The sequence below is a fragment of the Ascidia mentula genome, chromosome 1 (genome assembly GCF_947561715.1).
Source record: "Ascidia mentula chromosome 1, kaAscMent1.1, whole genome shotgun sequence".
Taxonomy (NCBI): Eukaryota; Metazoa; Chordata; class Ascidiacea; order Phlebobranchia; family Ascidiidae; genus Ascidia; species Ascidia mentula.
This window is the reverse complement of record NC_138566.1, coordinates 11,236,007-11,253,212: the sequence shown is the minus strand read 5'-3', so window position 1 is coordinate 11,253,212 and position 17,206 is coordinate 11,236,007. Positions and strand designations below refer to the sequence as shown.

At 36.9% G+C, this 17,206-nt stretch overlaps 4 protein-coding genes across 4 annotated transcripts; 3 read left to right on the top strand and 1 right to left on the bottom strand.

Annotated features, from left to right (window-relative positions):
• The first annotated feature begins 2,417 nt into the window (after positions 1–2,417).
• LOC145910912 (solute carrier family 52, riboflavin transporter, member 3-A-like) lies at positions 2,418–4,188 on the top strand. The gene is made up of 6 exons (XM_082998133.1): positions 2,418–2,644; positions 2,711–2,859; positions 2,926–3,162; positions 3,219–3,757; positions 3,829–3,911; positions 3,970–4,188. Exons 1-6 carry the CDS (start codon positions 2,444–2,446, stop codon positions 4,183–4,185), a joined length of 1,425 nt encoding a protein of 474 aa, XP_082854259.1. The 5' UTR covers positions 2,418–2,443; the 3' UTR covers positions 4,186–4,188.
• A 252-nt stretch (positions 4,189–4,440) lies between these two features.
• LOC145910922 (EEF1A lysine methyltransferase 2-like) lies at positions 4,441–5,429 on the top strand. The gene is made up of 3 exons (XM_082998145.1): positions 4,441–4,589; positions 4,648–4,780; positions 4,841–5,429. The coding sequence occupies exons 1-3, from the start codon at positions 4,446–4,448 to the stop codon at positions 5,278–5,280; spliced, it is 717 nt and encodes a 238-aa protein (XP_082854271.1). The 5' UTR covers positions 4,441–4,445; the 3' UTR covers positions 5,281–5,429.
• Positions 5,377–17,154, bottom strand: LOC145910903 (structural maintenance of chromosomes protein 2-like). The gene is made up of 24 exons (XM_082998122.1): positions 16,963–17,154; positions 14,095–14,232; positions 13,887–14,036; positions 13,612–13,746; positions 13,252–13,458; positions 13,020–13,091; positions 12,805–12,954; positions 12,230–12,352; positions 12,059–12,169; positions 11,667–11,826; positions 11,290–11,407; positions 11,135–11,220; positions 10,870–11,018; positions 10,521–10,667; positions 10,177–10,338; positions 9,830–10,010; positions 9,181–9,374; positions 8,318–8,461; positions 7,846–8,040; positions 7,286–7,486; positions 7,009–7,125; positions 6,783–6,943; positions 6,103–6,250; positions 5,377–5,643 (listed from the first exon to the last, which is right to left on the bottom strand). The coding sequence occupies exons 1-24, from the start codon at positions 17,128–17,130 to the stop codon at positions 5,446–5,448; spliced, it is 3,615 nt and encodes a 1,204-aa protein (XP_082854248.1). The 5' UTR covers positions 17,131–17,154; the 3' UTR covers positions 5,377–5,445.
• LOC145913117 (uncharacterized) lies at positions 14,488–16,011 on the top strand. The gene is made up of 4 exons (XM_083000659.1): positions 14,488–14,896; positions 15,344–15,605; positions 15,683–15,858; positions 15,917–16,011. Exons 1-4 carry the CDS (start codon positions 14,488–14,490, stop codon positions 16,009–16,011), a joined length of 942 nt encoding a protein of 313 aa, XP_082856785.1.
• Positions 17,155–17,206: the final 52 nt, after the last annotated feature.

Here is a 17,206-nt window from a genome sequence, read left to right as displayed (position 1 = left end):
CGATAGAACCTGCCGCGTACACAAGCCAACAAATCGACCTTAGAAAGAAACTGAAACCTACCTATCACGTGACACAATCCCCACAATAAATGCAGAACATGTAGTGATATTATCATTATACTTACCGTGTGGTCTATGCTGTCATGTATGCTGTTTCGTGGCATAATTCAATCAAGGTGTAAAACTGTACATGTTGAAAGGGGAAGAAACTTTGCGGACGATGGAATATAAAATATCAGGCCATTCCCGTTGAATTCATCGGAACTGATAACTTTCTAATTTATTCCAGCATCGCTTAAGTTGGTTATTTGAAATCATGAGGCTTAGCAGCCCAGGCATTTCAGCCTGGCTAAGGTAATCACGTTTTCTCGAAGAACGGAACCAGATACGAAAAATCAAGCTCCCGCCAACCTTGTCTGATACCACGAGCCAGTTTACTCAATGATTGGAAATTAAAAAAGCTCTCATTATGATAACATTTTCCCTCAACAAAATAATCAAGACAAGGGCGAAGTCCAAGTTAATCCCCCTTTTCTTAGTCGCTGGTGAAAAGATTCACAACAAGGCAATGTCAAGGACGAGACAGAAACAAGAGATAATGCTGCGATTGCACCACAAAGGAAACCAGGAAGAGGTAGTGCTCATTCTTAGATAAAATGCAGACAAGATGGCGAGCAAGAGGGTCCCAGCAAGTCTGGGTGTAATGTAAAATATTTGAAAGCAACGATGAAAACCGAATTTAAGCAAAATATTAATTTGACTCATGAGAAGCCGCCTTTCCTACACAACCACAAATTTAAAGTGTATTATCCTGGTAAAATTGATCAATATTGCTAAAAAACTATAATGATCACTTTGTGCAAAACATAACTATATGATTACAAAAGCATTTAATCCAAGTAATAACGAATTTACTAAAACAAAATAATACCACGCAACTGATCGTTAATGTTGTTGAAAGCGTTTAAAGTGCATATGACACGGTCATAGCAACTTTGCGTAAAACTAAAGGTACATCTACAACAAACATATATCCAAAGTTTTTCGGTTCTACATCAACTAAAAAATGTAGAAAACGATCCAAAAATCGTAGACCTTTTTTTGCTGTGGCGAAATTGACATCTCATAAGGCGCTCGCGTCGAAAAATGCATTGTTTACATAGGAGAAGGCGCCTTATACTGCAGATATCGAATAGTTTGAAACGTAGGAGAATCCACAGATTACGTTACCCAAGGTCAGGAACGAGGTTTTACATGACACAAAAATATGTCACTGTGACATCATAAACCAAAGGCTTATTTGTCCTTGATTATCGGAAGAGCAAAGGTATAGCAGCAACGACATTACTCTGTACTTCGATAAGACGGGGATTGTCTGTTTCTTGCTCAGTGACATTACATGACGTCATTTTGGGTGCGATGTCATAACTTTAACCTCACCTTTGTGTTGACTTTAATTTGATGATTCCAACATTTCTAGTTACAACTATATTGCAAAAAATACATTCGTGGTTAATTGTGGCGAATTAAATAAACCATTTATGAGGCAAACGCTACTGTCGGACAAAAAGTAGTAGGCCTACTATAACAGAATAACAGTGTTGTGTTGCATAATCAGCTAATTTAGTCGTTTTTTCTCGGCGGTCTTTGCCAGCCTCAAAATTCAATTAAACTACTTCGATCTTTTGCTGTGAGTGGACAAAACGACAATGCTAAATTGACGGTTTGTCTCTGTCGTGTTTTCAAAAGTCTCAAAATGTATCACGTTAGCGATCATAAATGCTGTAACAACAAGAACTTCCTGTCCCAGTAAGTGTTTGTTATTACACAACTAAATAAGACATAATAGGTCGAAACAGCGGCCATCTGTCTGCAGCTCAAATTAACATCAAAATCCGTTTGTTGCACTTGTTCACTTGTTGTCCACTGTTTAATGCAATACTAAACTACTTTTACAATGGTTCCATTCCTACGAATAAGCCCTTTTTCGCCAACAGTGTTTTAAAGTTATGACCATTTCCCAGTTAAATTATTAGCATTTTTTTTCCGTGTCACATGCACTTTAACGTCTAACGCCAAACTGGAGTCTCTAAGATGTAAGTTATATACTATCGTCTATCTCTAGTACACTCTGGCGGGCAGAACCAGCCCTGCGCGATCACCGCAAAAAGTAAACAACAAAATCATTCTGCCAGTCTGGCGCATCGCAGCGGCGGAAAGAAGTAGATTTGTTTGCGTGATGTAACATAAACGCAATGTGCGACTGCTGGTGTTAGTCAAAGATTGATAAAATCACTTTTTTGTTGGATCTCATTGTTGTTTTAGCATGTTGACTATTAAAGAAATTACTTTGGTTGCATTAGAACTATGATGTAATTCTTGCAAAACTTGAACACCTTTTGCTTTGTGTTAGGAAACAGTGCAAGCACAATTAACCAACAGAATGATCTTAACCAGTGAAAAATTTTTGGTTCATGTTTTGGTTGTTGTCTTTGGAGCTGGTGCATGGATTGCTGTCAATGGTGTTTGGGTTGAATTACCAGCAATTGTGAACCAGGCCCCTGAGTCATGGGGTCTCCCAGCTTACCTCACAATTATTTCACAAGTCGGAAACCTTGGTCCCATAATTGTTACTATTATGCAAGTAAGTTATTGAGGTATTTGCCGTACAAAGTTCTTTCAGTATTAGTAAACCAGGTTATTTTTCCAGCTGTTTTTTTCAAAATATTATAATCAAAATGCTATGATCTATAGTATTGTGACTTTGGGAACATTAGCTTGTATGCTGTTGTGCTTTTTCTGGAATACTACTGTGTATATTGGTGGAAGCTACCATAGTGTTGCCCTGTTTGCATTGTGGTAAGTATGTACATTTTTTTTGTTTTATGTGTAATATGTGGATACTAAAAGCAAGTTATTGTTTAGGTTTGTGTTAGCATTTGTGGACTGCTCCTCCTCAGTTACTTTTCTGCCATTTATGACAATATTTCCTGGAGTGTTTCTCACATCATATTTTTTTGGTGAAGGCCTTAGTGGTTTGTTTCCCAGTATATTTGCATTGGCACAGGGAACTGGAAATTCCCAATGTGTTAATGTGTCTTTTATTAACACAACAACCAACACCACACAGTACAAAATTGAAGTGAGATACACTGATCCAAGGTGTGTTGTTAATGTTGCTATCATTAATATTGATTTAAAATATATTATTTATTTAGGTTTTCGGAGTCCGTATTCTTCGGCTTGTTGTGCATAATGATGGCCCTGTGCTCAGTATCATTTATTTTACTAAACCACCTTCCATTAGCAAAAGCATTATATGTTTCTTCCCAAGATGATCAATACAAAAGGGGGACAAGATCTGAAGTTCCAGATGGGGAAGGAACAGGATTCTACCAAGGCATTGAATTGGAAGACTCAAGTAGCAGTTTATCAGACAACAAGGAAACCAAAATTGTGGACCCATCTACTGGCAATGATAATAACAGTAGTTCCTCACATTTAGTTGGAAATCAGCGCCAGAAATTGACACCAAAGCAGTACACATATCTTCTACTGATAATCTTTCTTGTCAATTCATTGTCTAATGGTATTCTGCCATCAGTATCATCTTATTCTTCTTTACCTTATGGTGAAGTTCCCTATCACCTTGCTACGTCATTGGGAAACATGGCAAACCCGTTTGCATGTTTCATAGCCTTCTTTTTGCCTATGAGCTCATATATTGGGATTGGAATTATGGCAACGCTATCTGCTGGTTGGTTATTTTGTTTCATAAAATAATATTCACTGTTTTGTTTGTACCTACATTTTGTGATAATTTATCAGGCTTTGCAAGCTATTTGTTGTTCCTTGCTGTGGAGAGCCCTTGTCCAGTTTTGGTAAATGAATCAATAGGTGCAGTTGTAATGGTAAGTTTTATTTATTAGTATTTTTTTTCACCATTATTATTGTTGGTTGTTTTTGCAGGTATTGTGCCAAATTTTGTTTGTTGGTTGTGCATCTTATGTGAAAGTTTCGATTGCTCAAATATTTCGGAAGATGGGTCATAATAAATCTTTGGTGTGGTATGGTGGAACAGTTCAGGCTGGTTCCATGACAGGGGCCCTCATTATGTTTCCTCTTGTCAATGTTTACTATATGTTTAAAAGTGGAGATCCTTGTCAAACTTGTGTTTCTACCTAAAACTGAACTTACTCTTCATGTGTTGCAAAATATGTTTTGGTTGTTATTTTACTGGTCATGTTGTAAATACTTTTGTGTTGTTTTAAATTCTGTGTCGTTTATAGCTTTGCCTTAATGTGTATCTGAAATGAAATTTAATTATTTTATTATTTATTGACTGTGAAACATTTTACAATTTGTCATTGACAGTTTCATTGAATTGTGAATGTTTTATTCTGCCTAAAATTGCACCATTCAATTTGTGATACAGATGTGTAAACATGAACAGTGAAACTGAACTTAATTCTTCTGTGTTGGGTACTTTTGATTACTGGAAAAGTGCCTATGATAATGAATTGCACCAATTCAATAACATCAATGATCCAGGTGAAGAGTGGTTTGGTTCTGCTGCCACCCAACGCATGGTATTCTATTCACACACATTTGTTAACTCCTGTTCAAAAATATTAAGTGTTTTGAAAGGTCAGATGGGTCGAAAAACAGCCAGTGCCGAAGGACTCCGCAATTATTGACTTAGGATGTGGAAATGGATTATTACTGCTTGCCTTAGCTGAGTGTGGTTACACAAACTTGGTTGGGATTGATTATTGTGCAAGTGAGTGTGTATTTAAAAGTCCAACTAATTCTTCATCTTGACTTGTATAATGTGGTTTAGATGCCCTGTTGTTGGCACAAGAGATTTTTAAGCAGGAAGGATTAGACAGCAACGCTGTATGGTTGGAAGTTGATATAACCAATCAAACGGTGACATACGACAAAGGCAATAATCAGTACAAAGTGGTAAACAATGGCGAAGTTGTACCAGATAATGTTGCAAAATGCACCTTCACCATATGTTTGGACAAAGGGACGTATGACGCAATCAGCTTATATCCGGACAATGCATGCGAAAAGCGACGACTTTACATAAAACAGCTTGATGGTTTGTTGGCTAAGGATGGCCTGTTTTTAATAACCTCTTGCAACTGGACTGGTGCGGAATTGCGTTCTCATTTTTCAAATTTAACTTTTGTTGAGGAACTTCATGCGCCTACTTTTTCGTTTGGTGGACGGCAAGGAAAAACTGTCACCAGTTGCGCGTTTAGGAAAGTATAATAAAATCAAATTTACTGAGCTGCTATTGGCTATTTTGATAAACAAAATTACTTGATTTTGCCTTATCACATCCACTGACCACACTTCACTCCCGAAAAACCAACATTTTCTGGTGAATGAATTTTATTACAAGATACAACGTGGGAAAAGATTAGGTTTAGTGATTTACACTTGGGCGCGTTTGCGTGTCCTCTGTTGGTTGGTGGTGGCAGAAGTTGAAAGTGGCAAGCTCGTTAGTGGATTTCGGGTAGTTGTGTTCGACTGTGCGTAGCGGTTTACTGTGGAAACTCCATCCACAAACTTGGTGCGGTAAAGAACGTTGGCATTGTTAAACATTCCGTCTTTGAGTGACACCACGATAAACTAAAATATAAAAACCAAGATTAAATTCTGTATCGCAACGACACGCACGAAACCAAAAAATATTGCTTTACTACTAAACACGTGAAATTGTAGAACCGTCATAAATATATGGGCGGAAGTCCTGCAGAATCCTGATATCAAAGTCAATCACTTTACCAATACTATTGACATATACTTATTAAACATGGTAACATAACAGCCACCCAAATAGGCTTTGCAAATATGCAGTGTTTTCAACATGCAGAGTCGAGAGTACATGTTCTGTTGCCAACAAGCAAACAACAACTTGTTTCACGGAGATTTTGACGAACCAAGTGCAGTTCAACAATAAACACTGGGAACCCGATTTTTTAATTATGTACAAAGATTTATTGTGTGGCGCGTCACGTGATATTCAAACCGCATATAAATACAACAGTAATGTATGTATTTATAACCTCCTAACATCATATTTCCTACCTGGGAGTGTTTGAAATGCTCTCTCAGCATTCCTCCAATGTTTTGTGTGTGCGACAAATCCAGTGCAGCGTCCACCTCATCCAGTATGTAGATTGGTGCTGGTTTAAGCAAAAGCATCGCCAAAATCAGAGAAAGCGCCACCAAAGATCTACAACAAATCAATTAAAGTTGCACTAAATTTATCGAGTGCGCACGAACAATAATTCAATTCAGTTTATTTTCATCATTATCCGATAAAGTAGAAAACGGAACAGTTAAACACAATAAATGAACCAGTTTGGATTAAGATGAAGGGACGGTAAAAACCTCAATTGGTTGTGTGAAACCGGCCCTGGGGTGTGTCGATGTTGCAAATAATTTTGGTAAATTCAACCTGGGTTTTTTTTTTCACGAAAAAGTTTCTGTCAAATGACCGAAATGCCAGCAAAAATTTATGACATTTTCAAATTGTTTGGGTCATTTACGGCATAATACTTTCGTTCGCATAAATGTAAGCAACTTGAATAATCTACCAGCCAATTTCCTTTGGGACATTGTGTCCGAAATGGCTTTTATTTTTTGTGACATTTCTAAAAAAATGGGTCAATGACAGACAAATGACACAAAAAAACCCAGAATTCAACACATATGAATAATTTTTAAATTTTTGAGCATTTTAATTGAGTTGCATGATAGAATACCTTTGACCGCCACTCAATTCATTTAAATTGGTTTTCCAAACGTCACCGAACCCAACGTGAAATTCCAACCCAGCAAGCACACTACCGCCCTCCGGTGGCGCGAGTTTAGCTGTAGCACCGGGAAGCAATGCTGAGAAAATCTGGCTAAAGTTCTTGTTCACCTTTTCAACATATCAAAAAAATGTTACACAAAACGTTGTATGCTTTCAACCATAAATGAAGTTACTTGGATGTAAGCTTTGGTTACAGCTTCGTTTTTCATTTGGTCAAGCTCCTCTATGGTTCGATGAATTTTTGCCTTGTCGTTTTCAACAATCTTCTTTTTCTTCACCAGTTCATTATACTAAACGAAAAATAAATCCAACAGTACATAGCTTTAGTCGGTTTTATTTCTGTATTGCAGAAATTCCAATGTAGTTTACCCATACACAAAATAGATATTATTACGTCACCAAGTGCCTATTCGTTAAAACAAAATCTTTATTTACAAATCACATCCAAACCTTTTCTTCTGCTTTTCCGAGAAGACTCATCGCCCGCATATTAACCGACCGACTCAATCGTTCCTGCGTTTCCTGCATCTTTTCCAACCTCCTGGACGCCTCTTTCGGCGGATTCGCGGTGAAATCGTAAGCGGAACCTGATTTACCAAACTGGACTCGATCGTTCTTAATCCAATCGTGTTCCTCCAACATGTCTGTTACCTGTCCACGTCAAGTAGGAATTCAGGATCAAAAATTAAAAAACAGACAGATTTGTTCTTGCCACAATCCGGTTAGTGTTAATTGGAAATACTTGTTTCAAAACACATTACAGGTACAAATATCATACAGGCAGCCAGCATTTGTAATTTGTGAAAAGCCTTGATTAAAAATAGCACTAACTTCAAAGCCAACAAACAGTTATATAGCGCTATTGTTTAGGTTTACATTCGGACAGAATACGTTGATACACAACACACTATACCATATATCTCACTCGACTTGTTTCACAAATTAGTAGTTTGGTAAACCGGCATTTGTAAAAGAAGTTGTAATTGATCAAAAAGCACAACATGTTGTACCTTGTTCGATGCATCTCGACTCTCCTGGATGTGTTTTTCGATTGCCGCTTCCTGCTCTTGGTTTTTCCTCGTCCACTGAAGAATCTCCTGGTGAGCACCGGCTTTTGCCTTTGTTCGTTTTTGAATATCCCGGTTAACAATCTGAATGTGTTCCCGATGCTTTTTCAAGTTAGCTCTACATGTTTTCACCAACTCCTGTAAACAGAATATACCACCAATCTAAATTGAGAAGGCAAAAAACTTAGTTCGCGTTCATGACCCAGTACGAAATACCTATATGTGTCATTGACCTTCTTCAACTTGAACGCAAATGGGCGTTATTAGCAACAACCTACTTAGGTTTTCCAAGAATTTAAGTACTGTTTTAAACTGGAAAAAATGCATCTAGGTTTGTTGTTAGTAGAATTTCTAATCAGTATGTTAAAGTAAGTACACCAGTGCAATTATTTTATTATATCAGATGAAAACCTACCATTGCCGCGTCGACCTTTTCCTTAGCAGCCAAATATTGTTCCTGTGCTTGTGAAATCGACTGCTCAGCATTATTTATCTGCACGTCATATTCCGAAGATTCTTGTGAAAGTTCTTGCATTTCTAAACTCAATGTGCTCAGCTCCTGAAAATTAAAAACATTAATGAAGAGATTGTGATTTTCTTTACAGTGGTTCGTATCTGTTGTTTGGTACTCAGTATAGGGTACCCAACGGATCGACGTTGACCGAAAGGTACCACAAAGTGGAAATTAGTGTGCCCGCTAGCGTACAAGCTAGCACAGTGGCACTGTCAACAGCTGCAATGATGAGACCTTACAGGCCGAAACAGTGCGTTTACACACCATGTCTGCAGCTCTCCGAAAAGATTCTTCTTGTTTAATGCTAAATGATGATAAATAATACGAATATAAATATGTTATGTTGTTAGTATTTTTTAGACAAATATGCTTGTGTATTATTTCTGTTCGTAAATTAACCACAACAACAGAAATAAAATATCATTTGTTTCTTTCATCATATGGTGATGTGGTTAACTTTATGACAACGACGTCACTTAACTGATAATCCGGCCGCTTAGTCTTATAAACTTACCAGCCATATTTTGAAATAATTTCTGTCTTATTGTTCAGTTCAGTGTTCTTACTACATTTAAATGTAATTTAATGCACGTATAAATATTGTAAATGGTCGGTACTTAAAGTGTAATGCAAACACTTCTGTCCATTGTTTACTCGCATCTTCCGATGGCCGCCAGCAAAATTGTCCGACAAGTTTGCGCATGTTTGACTTATATTATGACAAGCAAGTAGTTGCCCGAAATAAACAAATATGTCGGTTTTACCTCTTTTATTGTTTCGGCGGCAACCTGGGATTTTTCAGCCATTTTAGCGGCGGTTTTCATATCCGCCTCAGCTTTGTTCAGTTCCCTCTCGCGTTCGGCCGGTGCGTTCTCAATCTTTCTCTGCAGTTCCTTCGATCTCTTGTGGAGATTATCGAGGGTTTCCTTTGATGAATTCAGCAGCTGGTTGCATTCGGCTGCACAAGCGATAACATGATGTCATTATAACGTTGACAACCCATAATCCCTATATGATGGATATCTGTACAGAAAATACAAACCGAACTTTCAAAAAATCCAGAAATACTCAAAAAATGAAAAAAAATATTCTATTTAAATAGGACAGAGGCTGAAGATGCCTTTATAAAGCGAACTTAAGATCCTTGTTTCTTGTTAAAGAAAAAAAATGCTGCGGATTTGTCGGCCACTCTCTGCGAGTATTGGATATTGGCATGTAAGGAGTAAGGACAGAATCGTTGGTCGCCACCTAACAACATAAGCTGGTTTTCTCTAAACTTTCAAGTTGTAACAGAAATTCTTTAGGTTTTCGTTCCAAGCTAAAAAAATGAGCAGGAAGTTCCTTTCAATAAGATTCTCGGACGAATTTTACGTTCGTAGTGAAGATTTGAAAAATAACACACAAACCACTCACCAACAGTAGATTCGAGTGATTTGACTTCAGCCAACAACCTTCCATGCGAACCATCATCCAACCTTGCCTGCAAATCTTCAATCTCCCTTTCCTTCAGCGACATCTGGTTTCTCAACTCCAGATATTTTTCGGCAAGTTCATTTACTCTGATTATTTCCTTTTCGATCGCAGCATATTCGTTCTGAGGCAAATAATTTACAGCTTTCATATATATTTAAATTTGTTCAGAGTTTGTTAAGCAAAATTCGGAGAAATCAAATATGCGCAAAATAGTTACGATTCAGATTTTTGTCTGAAACAAAAATAATACGCGTGATTGCATTTTGTTTCAACAAGAAAACACAAACCTCTTTAGTTTTTAATTCCTGACGCGAAGATTTAAGTTTCTGTAGTTCGGCAAGTACTGGGCTCGTCTGTGGCCTCGCTCCCCCAGTAAGAGTTCCAGACGGATCGTACAACTCACCAGCCAAAGTCACAGTCCTTGCTTTTACATTAGGGTCGAATGCAACCTGATTTCGAAGTGCAACACACAGAGTTACCACAGTTCAGTGTTAGCTCCAAGGTTACATTGCAAGTATTTTCTGCCCATTACATAATAGTGGTGGCTACTGCAGCGCACAACTTAGAAAAAATAGTTTATTTTCACTTTTTGAACAAAATAAATACAAGTTGAATTTACTGCACACACTACCTTGTTGGCATTTTGCATGGAGTCGCATACCAGGGTTGTACCGAACACAAATTCCATTGCCTTCTCCACTTCCTGTTGTGAGCCGACAAGAGAAAGAGCCAAGTCCACATTTTCGGCTCCCACGATCGATTTGGCGCGTTGTACAACCTACACCATACATACAAACAACTATGGTGATTAAAAAATATCAGTAATCGTAACTGCAAAACCTTTTTATCGTTTAAAACCAATATGTAACGTAAGCACATAATTCAGTTGGGATGAAACAAGTTAAGCCGAAAATATCGTAATTAAAACGAACTGGTTTATTGTTTACATATGGTTTATTTTGATAACCACACTGATTTACCCGTTTATCAAGTGAACGTGCCGCCACTTTGTTGATTGGAATAATTGTGTATCTCCGCTTCAGTTGGCCATACTGTAAGATTTTACCTCCGGTATCGTGAGTGTCGACAACAATGTTGTACAACCTTCCTCCAGCTACAACTTCCAACGCTACAACCAAATTAAATTATATTTTTGCAAGCTAAAATACCGAATTCTAGATATAAATTTTTAAAAAAGTTTCGGGATAAACAATTTGCTTGTATTCTATAATTTGTTCTTTAAACCTGTAGCGGTCGAAACTTCTTTGATGTTGACTAATTCTGCAACCAACCCCTTTACTCTGCTCCTATCCCAATTTTTTTCCGGGTCTCTGTACAAACAACTCAGTTTTTCTTTCGGGTATTTTGGTAAAGAGGAAAAACGTTTGAAGACAAATCACCTGTATTCGAATCTGAGTTGAGGGAATTTGTTGTAGAGATCTTGTGATTGGTGACGGAGGTTTGAAATCGTTCGACTCAAGTTGCGTTTTTCCTGCATCAGTTGTTCCTTTCTACCTTCTGTAAGCAAAGATTACAAACGTAAGCTAAACAAGAAGGGGATTTAAAAACAGACAACAGCAAGAATTTAGTTGTGTTACACAAACGCAAGTGACTGCTGTAACACAACAAAATCATCATATCGTAAGTTGGACTTTTAACAGAATTTCCTGGATTCACCTGCAAAAAATAATATGACGAAAGTGTTGGCTTTGTGGCGAAGCAACACGTCGCCCTGCCAAATCAACCGAACTTGTTGATCAATGTTAATGCAACAAACCTTCGTAACCGAGTTTATCCAGTTTCTTATTGTTCTCCTGATAAACTCCGTGCGCCTTCTTCAAAACAGCTTCGTCACGTTTGTACAATGACTCAGTGTTTTTCAGCTGAGATCGTTTTGGCTTCAGTTCCTTGTTTGCGTGTTTCAATCGCATGTCCGTCTAAAAGCACCATACTACATAATATAGATTGAACAAACATTGAGATAAAAGGTCAAATGGCTCGAGAAATTAAATTAGATACAAAAATAATGTAAAGCCCGTGGACCCACTTTTACAAGCGCACAGCTCCGAATTATAACGCAAAAAAAAACGATTTATAAGTTACTTTTGCCCCACACGTCAGTACTATGCAAAATCGAACTGATGCGTATTTCGTTCACAAGATTGTCACCTTTTTCAATGCGCTTTCAAACTCGCTGATTTCCTTTTTAACTTTGAGCAATTGCGATTTCCAAGATGCCTCCACTCCGTCGTCAGCCTTCGCCAATCCGGTCGACACCGCCTTTGACAACAAACCAAAGTTTCTAATAATGCTTTGAAGATATTCAGGTTTAATTGATACCTGAAAGTGGTTTTGTGCGTCAGTGTAAGCATCAGCGTGATCCTGGCGTTCCTTTTCCGCTCTGTTGTATTTTTCCTCCAACTGAGAAAGTCTTTTGTTTTTGGCGGTGTTTGTAGTTTCACACTGAATGAAAACAAAACGTTTGATCAGTGCGACGTGTACATAAAAATTTATCGTGAGAAATATGATATTGTCCGGAGGAAACCAAAGAAATCGACAATTATGGGTTGCCATATCGCCAATTTTTTTCCACACTGAGCTATCATTTCAAATTTGAATAATAATACTTCAATCATGTTTGTTTTGTAAGACATTACAGTATTAAATGTTGGGTGTCAAGTTCACACATGGTTTCAATACAACTTTTTGATCTTTGTCTTTTAGGAGCCTGAAACAGTTTAGCGTCAGACAAGTTTTTTTTTCGGGGGGGGGGGGGGGGACTTTTGTGTGCTAAGTAAGTGTGTTACTCATGTTAAGTCTTTGACTGTTGCGATCTTTAAATGTTGTTTGACTGGAATTCAAACATTATGCATGTTTATGATTAACCACCACAACGCAAGTAAAACTGCAAGTACCTCAGATTTACTTTTCTGCAAGTTTTTTAACTTCTTTTTTTCTGCATTGACATTGTTTCTTTGGTTTGTCAAATCGCTTTGGGATTTTGCCTCAGATTTTTCACTGTCTCCCAACAGTTTTTCAAGTTCTTTCAGTCGAACTCCGGCTTCCTACATGAAAGGATATAACAATATTTTTAACATGAATTTAAATTGAACTATGAAAAAAGTCATACATTGTCGAGGGAACTTTCCAGGTTCTGAATTTCCTTTGTCATTTCCTCAAACTTTTCTTGCAAGTTTTTTATCTGGGAAAAAAAAACAAAGAAAAATTTCATCCATTAATTTGAGTTGCTGTAGCATGAAACTAATTTCGACAACAGTGTGAGAAACAATACAGTACGTTAAGGGGTAAATTGTCACACTGAAAAAAAATTGGCAACCCTATAATCCAAGTATTCAACTTACTTGCTTTCCCATTTGTTCTTTTTCTGCTTTTAAATCATCAAGATCTCCTGATGCATTGTTGGCCGTGTTGTCAGCCATCATGAAGTGATAAGCAATAAGCAGGCGACGTAACCTCTCGACCTCTCTTTGCACTTTCTGATATTCGAGATATGATGATCTCTCATCCCGCAATTTTTGTAAGGTGGGAGTAATTTCTTCGTTTAAAGTCTGGATAAATATGTTACAAAGAAGCTGTTAAGTATATGTATCAGCTGTATAACTAGAAACAACACTCATGTAATCCAAAAAACTGTACAAAATCTAGTGAAAACAAGCTCTTTCACAAACTTAGCATTTCTTTGTTATCCAACCTCCTATTACCTGATTAATTTGTGCAAGCTTGTTTTCTTTTTTCTCAATCATCTTCTGTGCAGAATCTTTTTTTGATTCATACATACTCGTGCCAGTGGCTTCTTCTATCATGGAAAGAATTTCCGGTGGCTTCATGTTCATTACCTTTGATTGATTTCAAATAAAATCAGAAACATAAATGTATGCCTAAGTTTACTTAGCCTAAGCAATCATATTCAAAGTTTGTTCATAAGATAACTACATGATTGTGGCCACTTTAACCAAACAATTGTATAGCATCATACCTTCGTCACACGACCTTGCATGATAAGGAAATGTGGATTGTTGACATTAAGCCCAACTGAACGAAACAAATCAGATACTCTTGAATTTTGTGCGTTAACACCATTTATAAGATACTTATTTCTTCCACCAATCACAATTTGGCGTGTAATCTGCCGAAAACAAAACAAAACCTTTGATTGAGAAAAGTTGGAAAAAATAGCAAATTACTGTGATCTCATTGTGTGCTTCCATTCCCATAGGACTTTGTTCTTTATCGCTGTTGTCAAAAGTAATCGATACGGCAGCTTTGGTGATGCCAGCTTGTCCATTTTTGTACACAAGATCTTGAAGATTGGTTGCTCTTACCTATGGATATAAATAAGTAAACTTGTAGACAATTCATTCACGTGCATGAACGTCAACCGCGTATGGCACACTTAATAGACACACAGCAGCCATATTAGCCAACAGGATGGGGCAGTCTGAATAATACAAAAGTGATTCAATGGAGTATGACTAATGACAACAGAGGTAATGTAGATACATCTACACATCAGAGATTGCTAAACCCTTTACAGTGCAATAGTGTTTCATTAAAGGACAAGTGTAAATTGATACAGCATGGATCAACTTTGGACTACAGAATCTTCGACAGGTGTTGAGTATTATGTGAATGAGACACAAATACTTGACCAGGCTGATGCATTGAAACAATGTAGTAATTTAGGAGGAACACTTGCAACAATTTTGTCACACAGTATACAGACGTTTATTGAAGAGGTTGTTCTCAATACAACAACAACCAATAACATGAAGTTCTGGATTGGTGCCACACAGAGTACTGGACATTGGCAATGGCTTGGTGGTGTACCATTAAACTTTTCTAATTGGCTGACAGAAAATGAAACACGCAACGCTGGTGAAACATGCTCATCTCTTTGGCCAAGTGGAGGGTATAAATGGCTCAGTACAGTCTGCATTGATGATTCTTTAGGATACATTTGTCAAAGAAACAGAAGCCATGTTACTGGTAAGGCTAAGTTTTTTATCATACAAATTTAGTTCATTTAAATGTATGTAACTCTGATCATATTTAGCAAATTACAAGTAAACCTTGTTAGTGGACTATATTATGTTGTTGTAAATTACAGTCTGACCTCATTTAGTCAGACTATTAAATAATGTTGGTTTAGTAGTGTACTTGGGCCGACAAAATTGAAAAAAATATGGGATTAAATACACAGAACATAATCTGTTGCCAGAAGTTTTGTGTCTTACAGGAATAAAGATTACAAACCTGTAATGCTAACACAACATCATACACTTAGAAATGCTTGCAAGCAGTAATTTTTTTATTGTAGTTTGTATGTTCAACTCAGTAAAACCAAAGCAGTATGCACAAAGGCATGCAAGAATAAGTTTTTACTTAAAAACCATAACCATAAAGACATAGAAAAACATAATTTACTGACTTTAGAGACGACAACAACATCATTGTTGGCAACATCACACTACGAGAGAGCTTCACTGACAACAACTTCTGAAGAAAGAAGCCCAACGAGTTTGGTTGAAAGCATGCAAACAGTAACAATCCTGACTAATGCACTAACTTCTTCCAATCCACTTATTCCTCCTCAGCAACAAACCAGTGATCCAACTTTGCAAATTATTCTCCCGCTTGCATTTTTGGCTCTTGTGGTTGTGGTCATAGCAGTATTTTTGTCAGTTAAAAGAAAAAGGTAATATGTTGTCATAGAACTGACAAAGATGTGCAATTAAAACAGGATATTGATGTTAAAATATTTATTTTGAATAGACAGGAGAGGTCGTGGAGATTAGCTGAAGAACCTGTGGCCATTAGCCCACACCTTGAAACAGATTCAGAAAGGGAAGAAATCTCTTTGAAAAATGGAATGACGGAAGATGTGCTTCCTGACAATGACATTAACAGACAACACCCCAAAATGTTTGCGAATGTGACATATGAAACCGGTAAAATATTTGCACTAATAATGTAAAAAACTCCACAAATATATTTACTTTTGTTTAGTCATGTTTGAAGAAACACGAAGACCAACTTCAAGATCAAAAGATACATATGTTGAAATTTACAGTACATCAAGAAAAAACAACAGCTTTGTATAAAATTTTTGACTCCAAACAAGTACTTGGTTCGTTCACCAAGACATGGTCAACTGTTATTCAACTGGGGAGTACATTTTACCATTTGGGGGACAGGGGTCATTTGGGCCACATGTTGTCTATGTCTGATCTAAACCTTGTGCAAAATTGCAATGCTTTGTAAAAAATTTTTTAATAACAATCATCAACAGTACATCTAATAGATAACAACTCCATCAAAAAGTCTATTTTGGTGTGGCTTACATAACACAACTAAAAATAAATCCGTGTTTTTTGAAATGTGTGCACTTGTTCACTTTATAAAATACATTGTGTTCCATTCCATAGTTACAAACACTTGTCAAGGTTTGAGGATTTCTCAACAAAAAAACTTTCAATTTGCAGTATTCATTTTAAATGGAATTAAGAATTTTTAAGCCAGCTGCAGTATACTTGTTTTCATTGTGACAAACTTACCTACAATATTTCCAAACTTTAAGAGGTTCGGAAAGAAATTTTATGACATATATATGCCCGCAGTTTTTCTATGTTAGTGATATTGAAATAGAAAATTTATCTTGTTTACCACATACAGTATGGCATTCATGAATGCATTAGCACTGTTCAGCAGAAAGGTTGGCTAAGAATGTTAACTTTACATCTATATGGTTTTCCGACTGAAAAAAATTTCGAAAAATATTTATCGATAATCTGCGAAATATTAATCAGCTAATGCATTAACATACGAAAAAACGTTGCGATCTTCCGCGCAATTAACGATCGCTGAAAAAAAATCTTCAACGCGAAAAACAAACTTTCCAATTTGGTATGGCTTATTACAGAAGCAACATTTTCTGTGGCAAATAACTGGAAGTATTTATTTATTTTGGAAAGGTGGAAAAACATATTCTTTTTCCAATTGTCCGCATATCAATCTACAGTAGTTACAGCCAAAAAAAATGTGTAAATTCTTACTTGCGACAAATTTGTGATTCCAAGTAAGAAACAAATTGCATCCAGAATATTAGATTTTCCACTTCCATTTAATCCAGTTATGGCATTAAAGAGTGGATCGAATCCCGTAATTACTGTGCGTTGAGCGTAAGACTTGAAACCATCGATAGTAACGCTTTTAATAAACATTTTTGTGCATTAGCCTACCTTAAAATACAACCTGAAAATGTCAAATGTAAAATCAAGAGGACCAATGCTCCTTAAA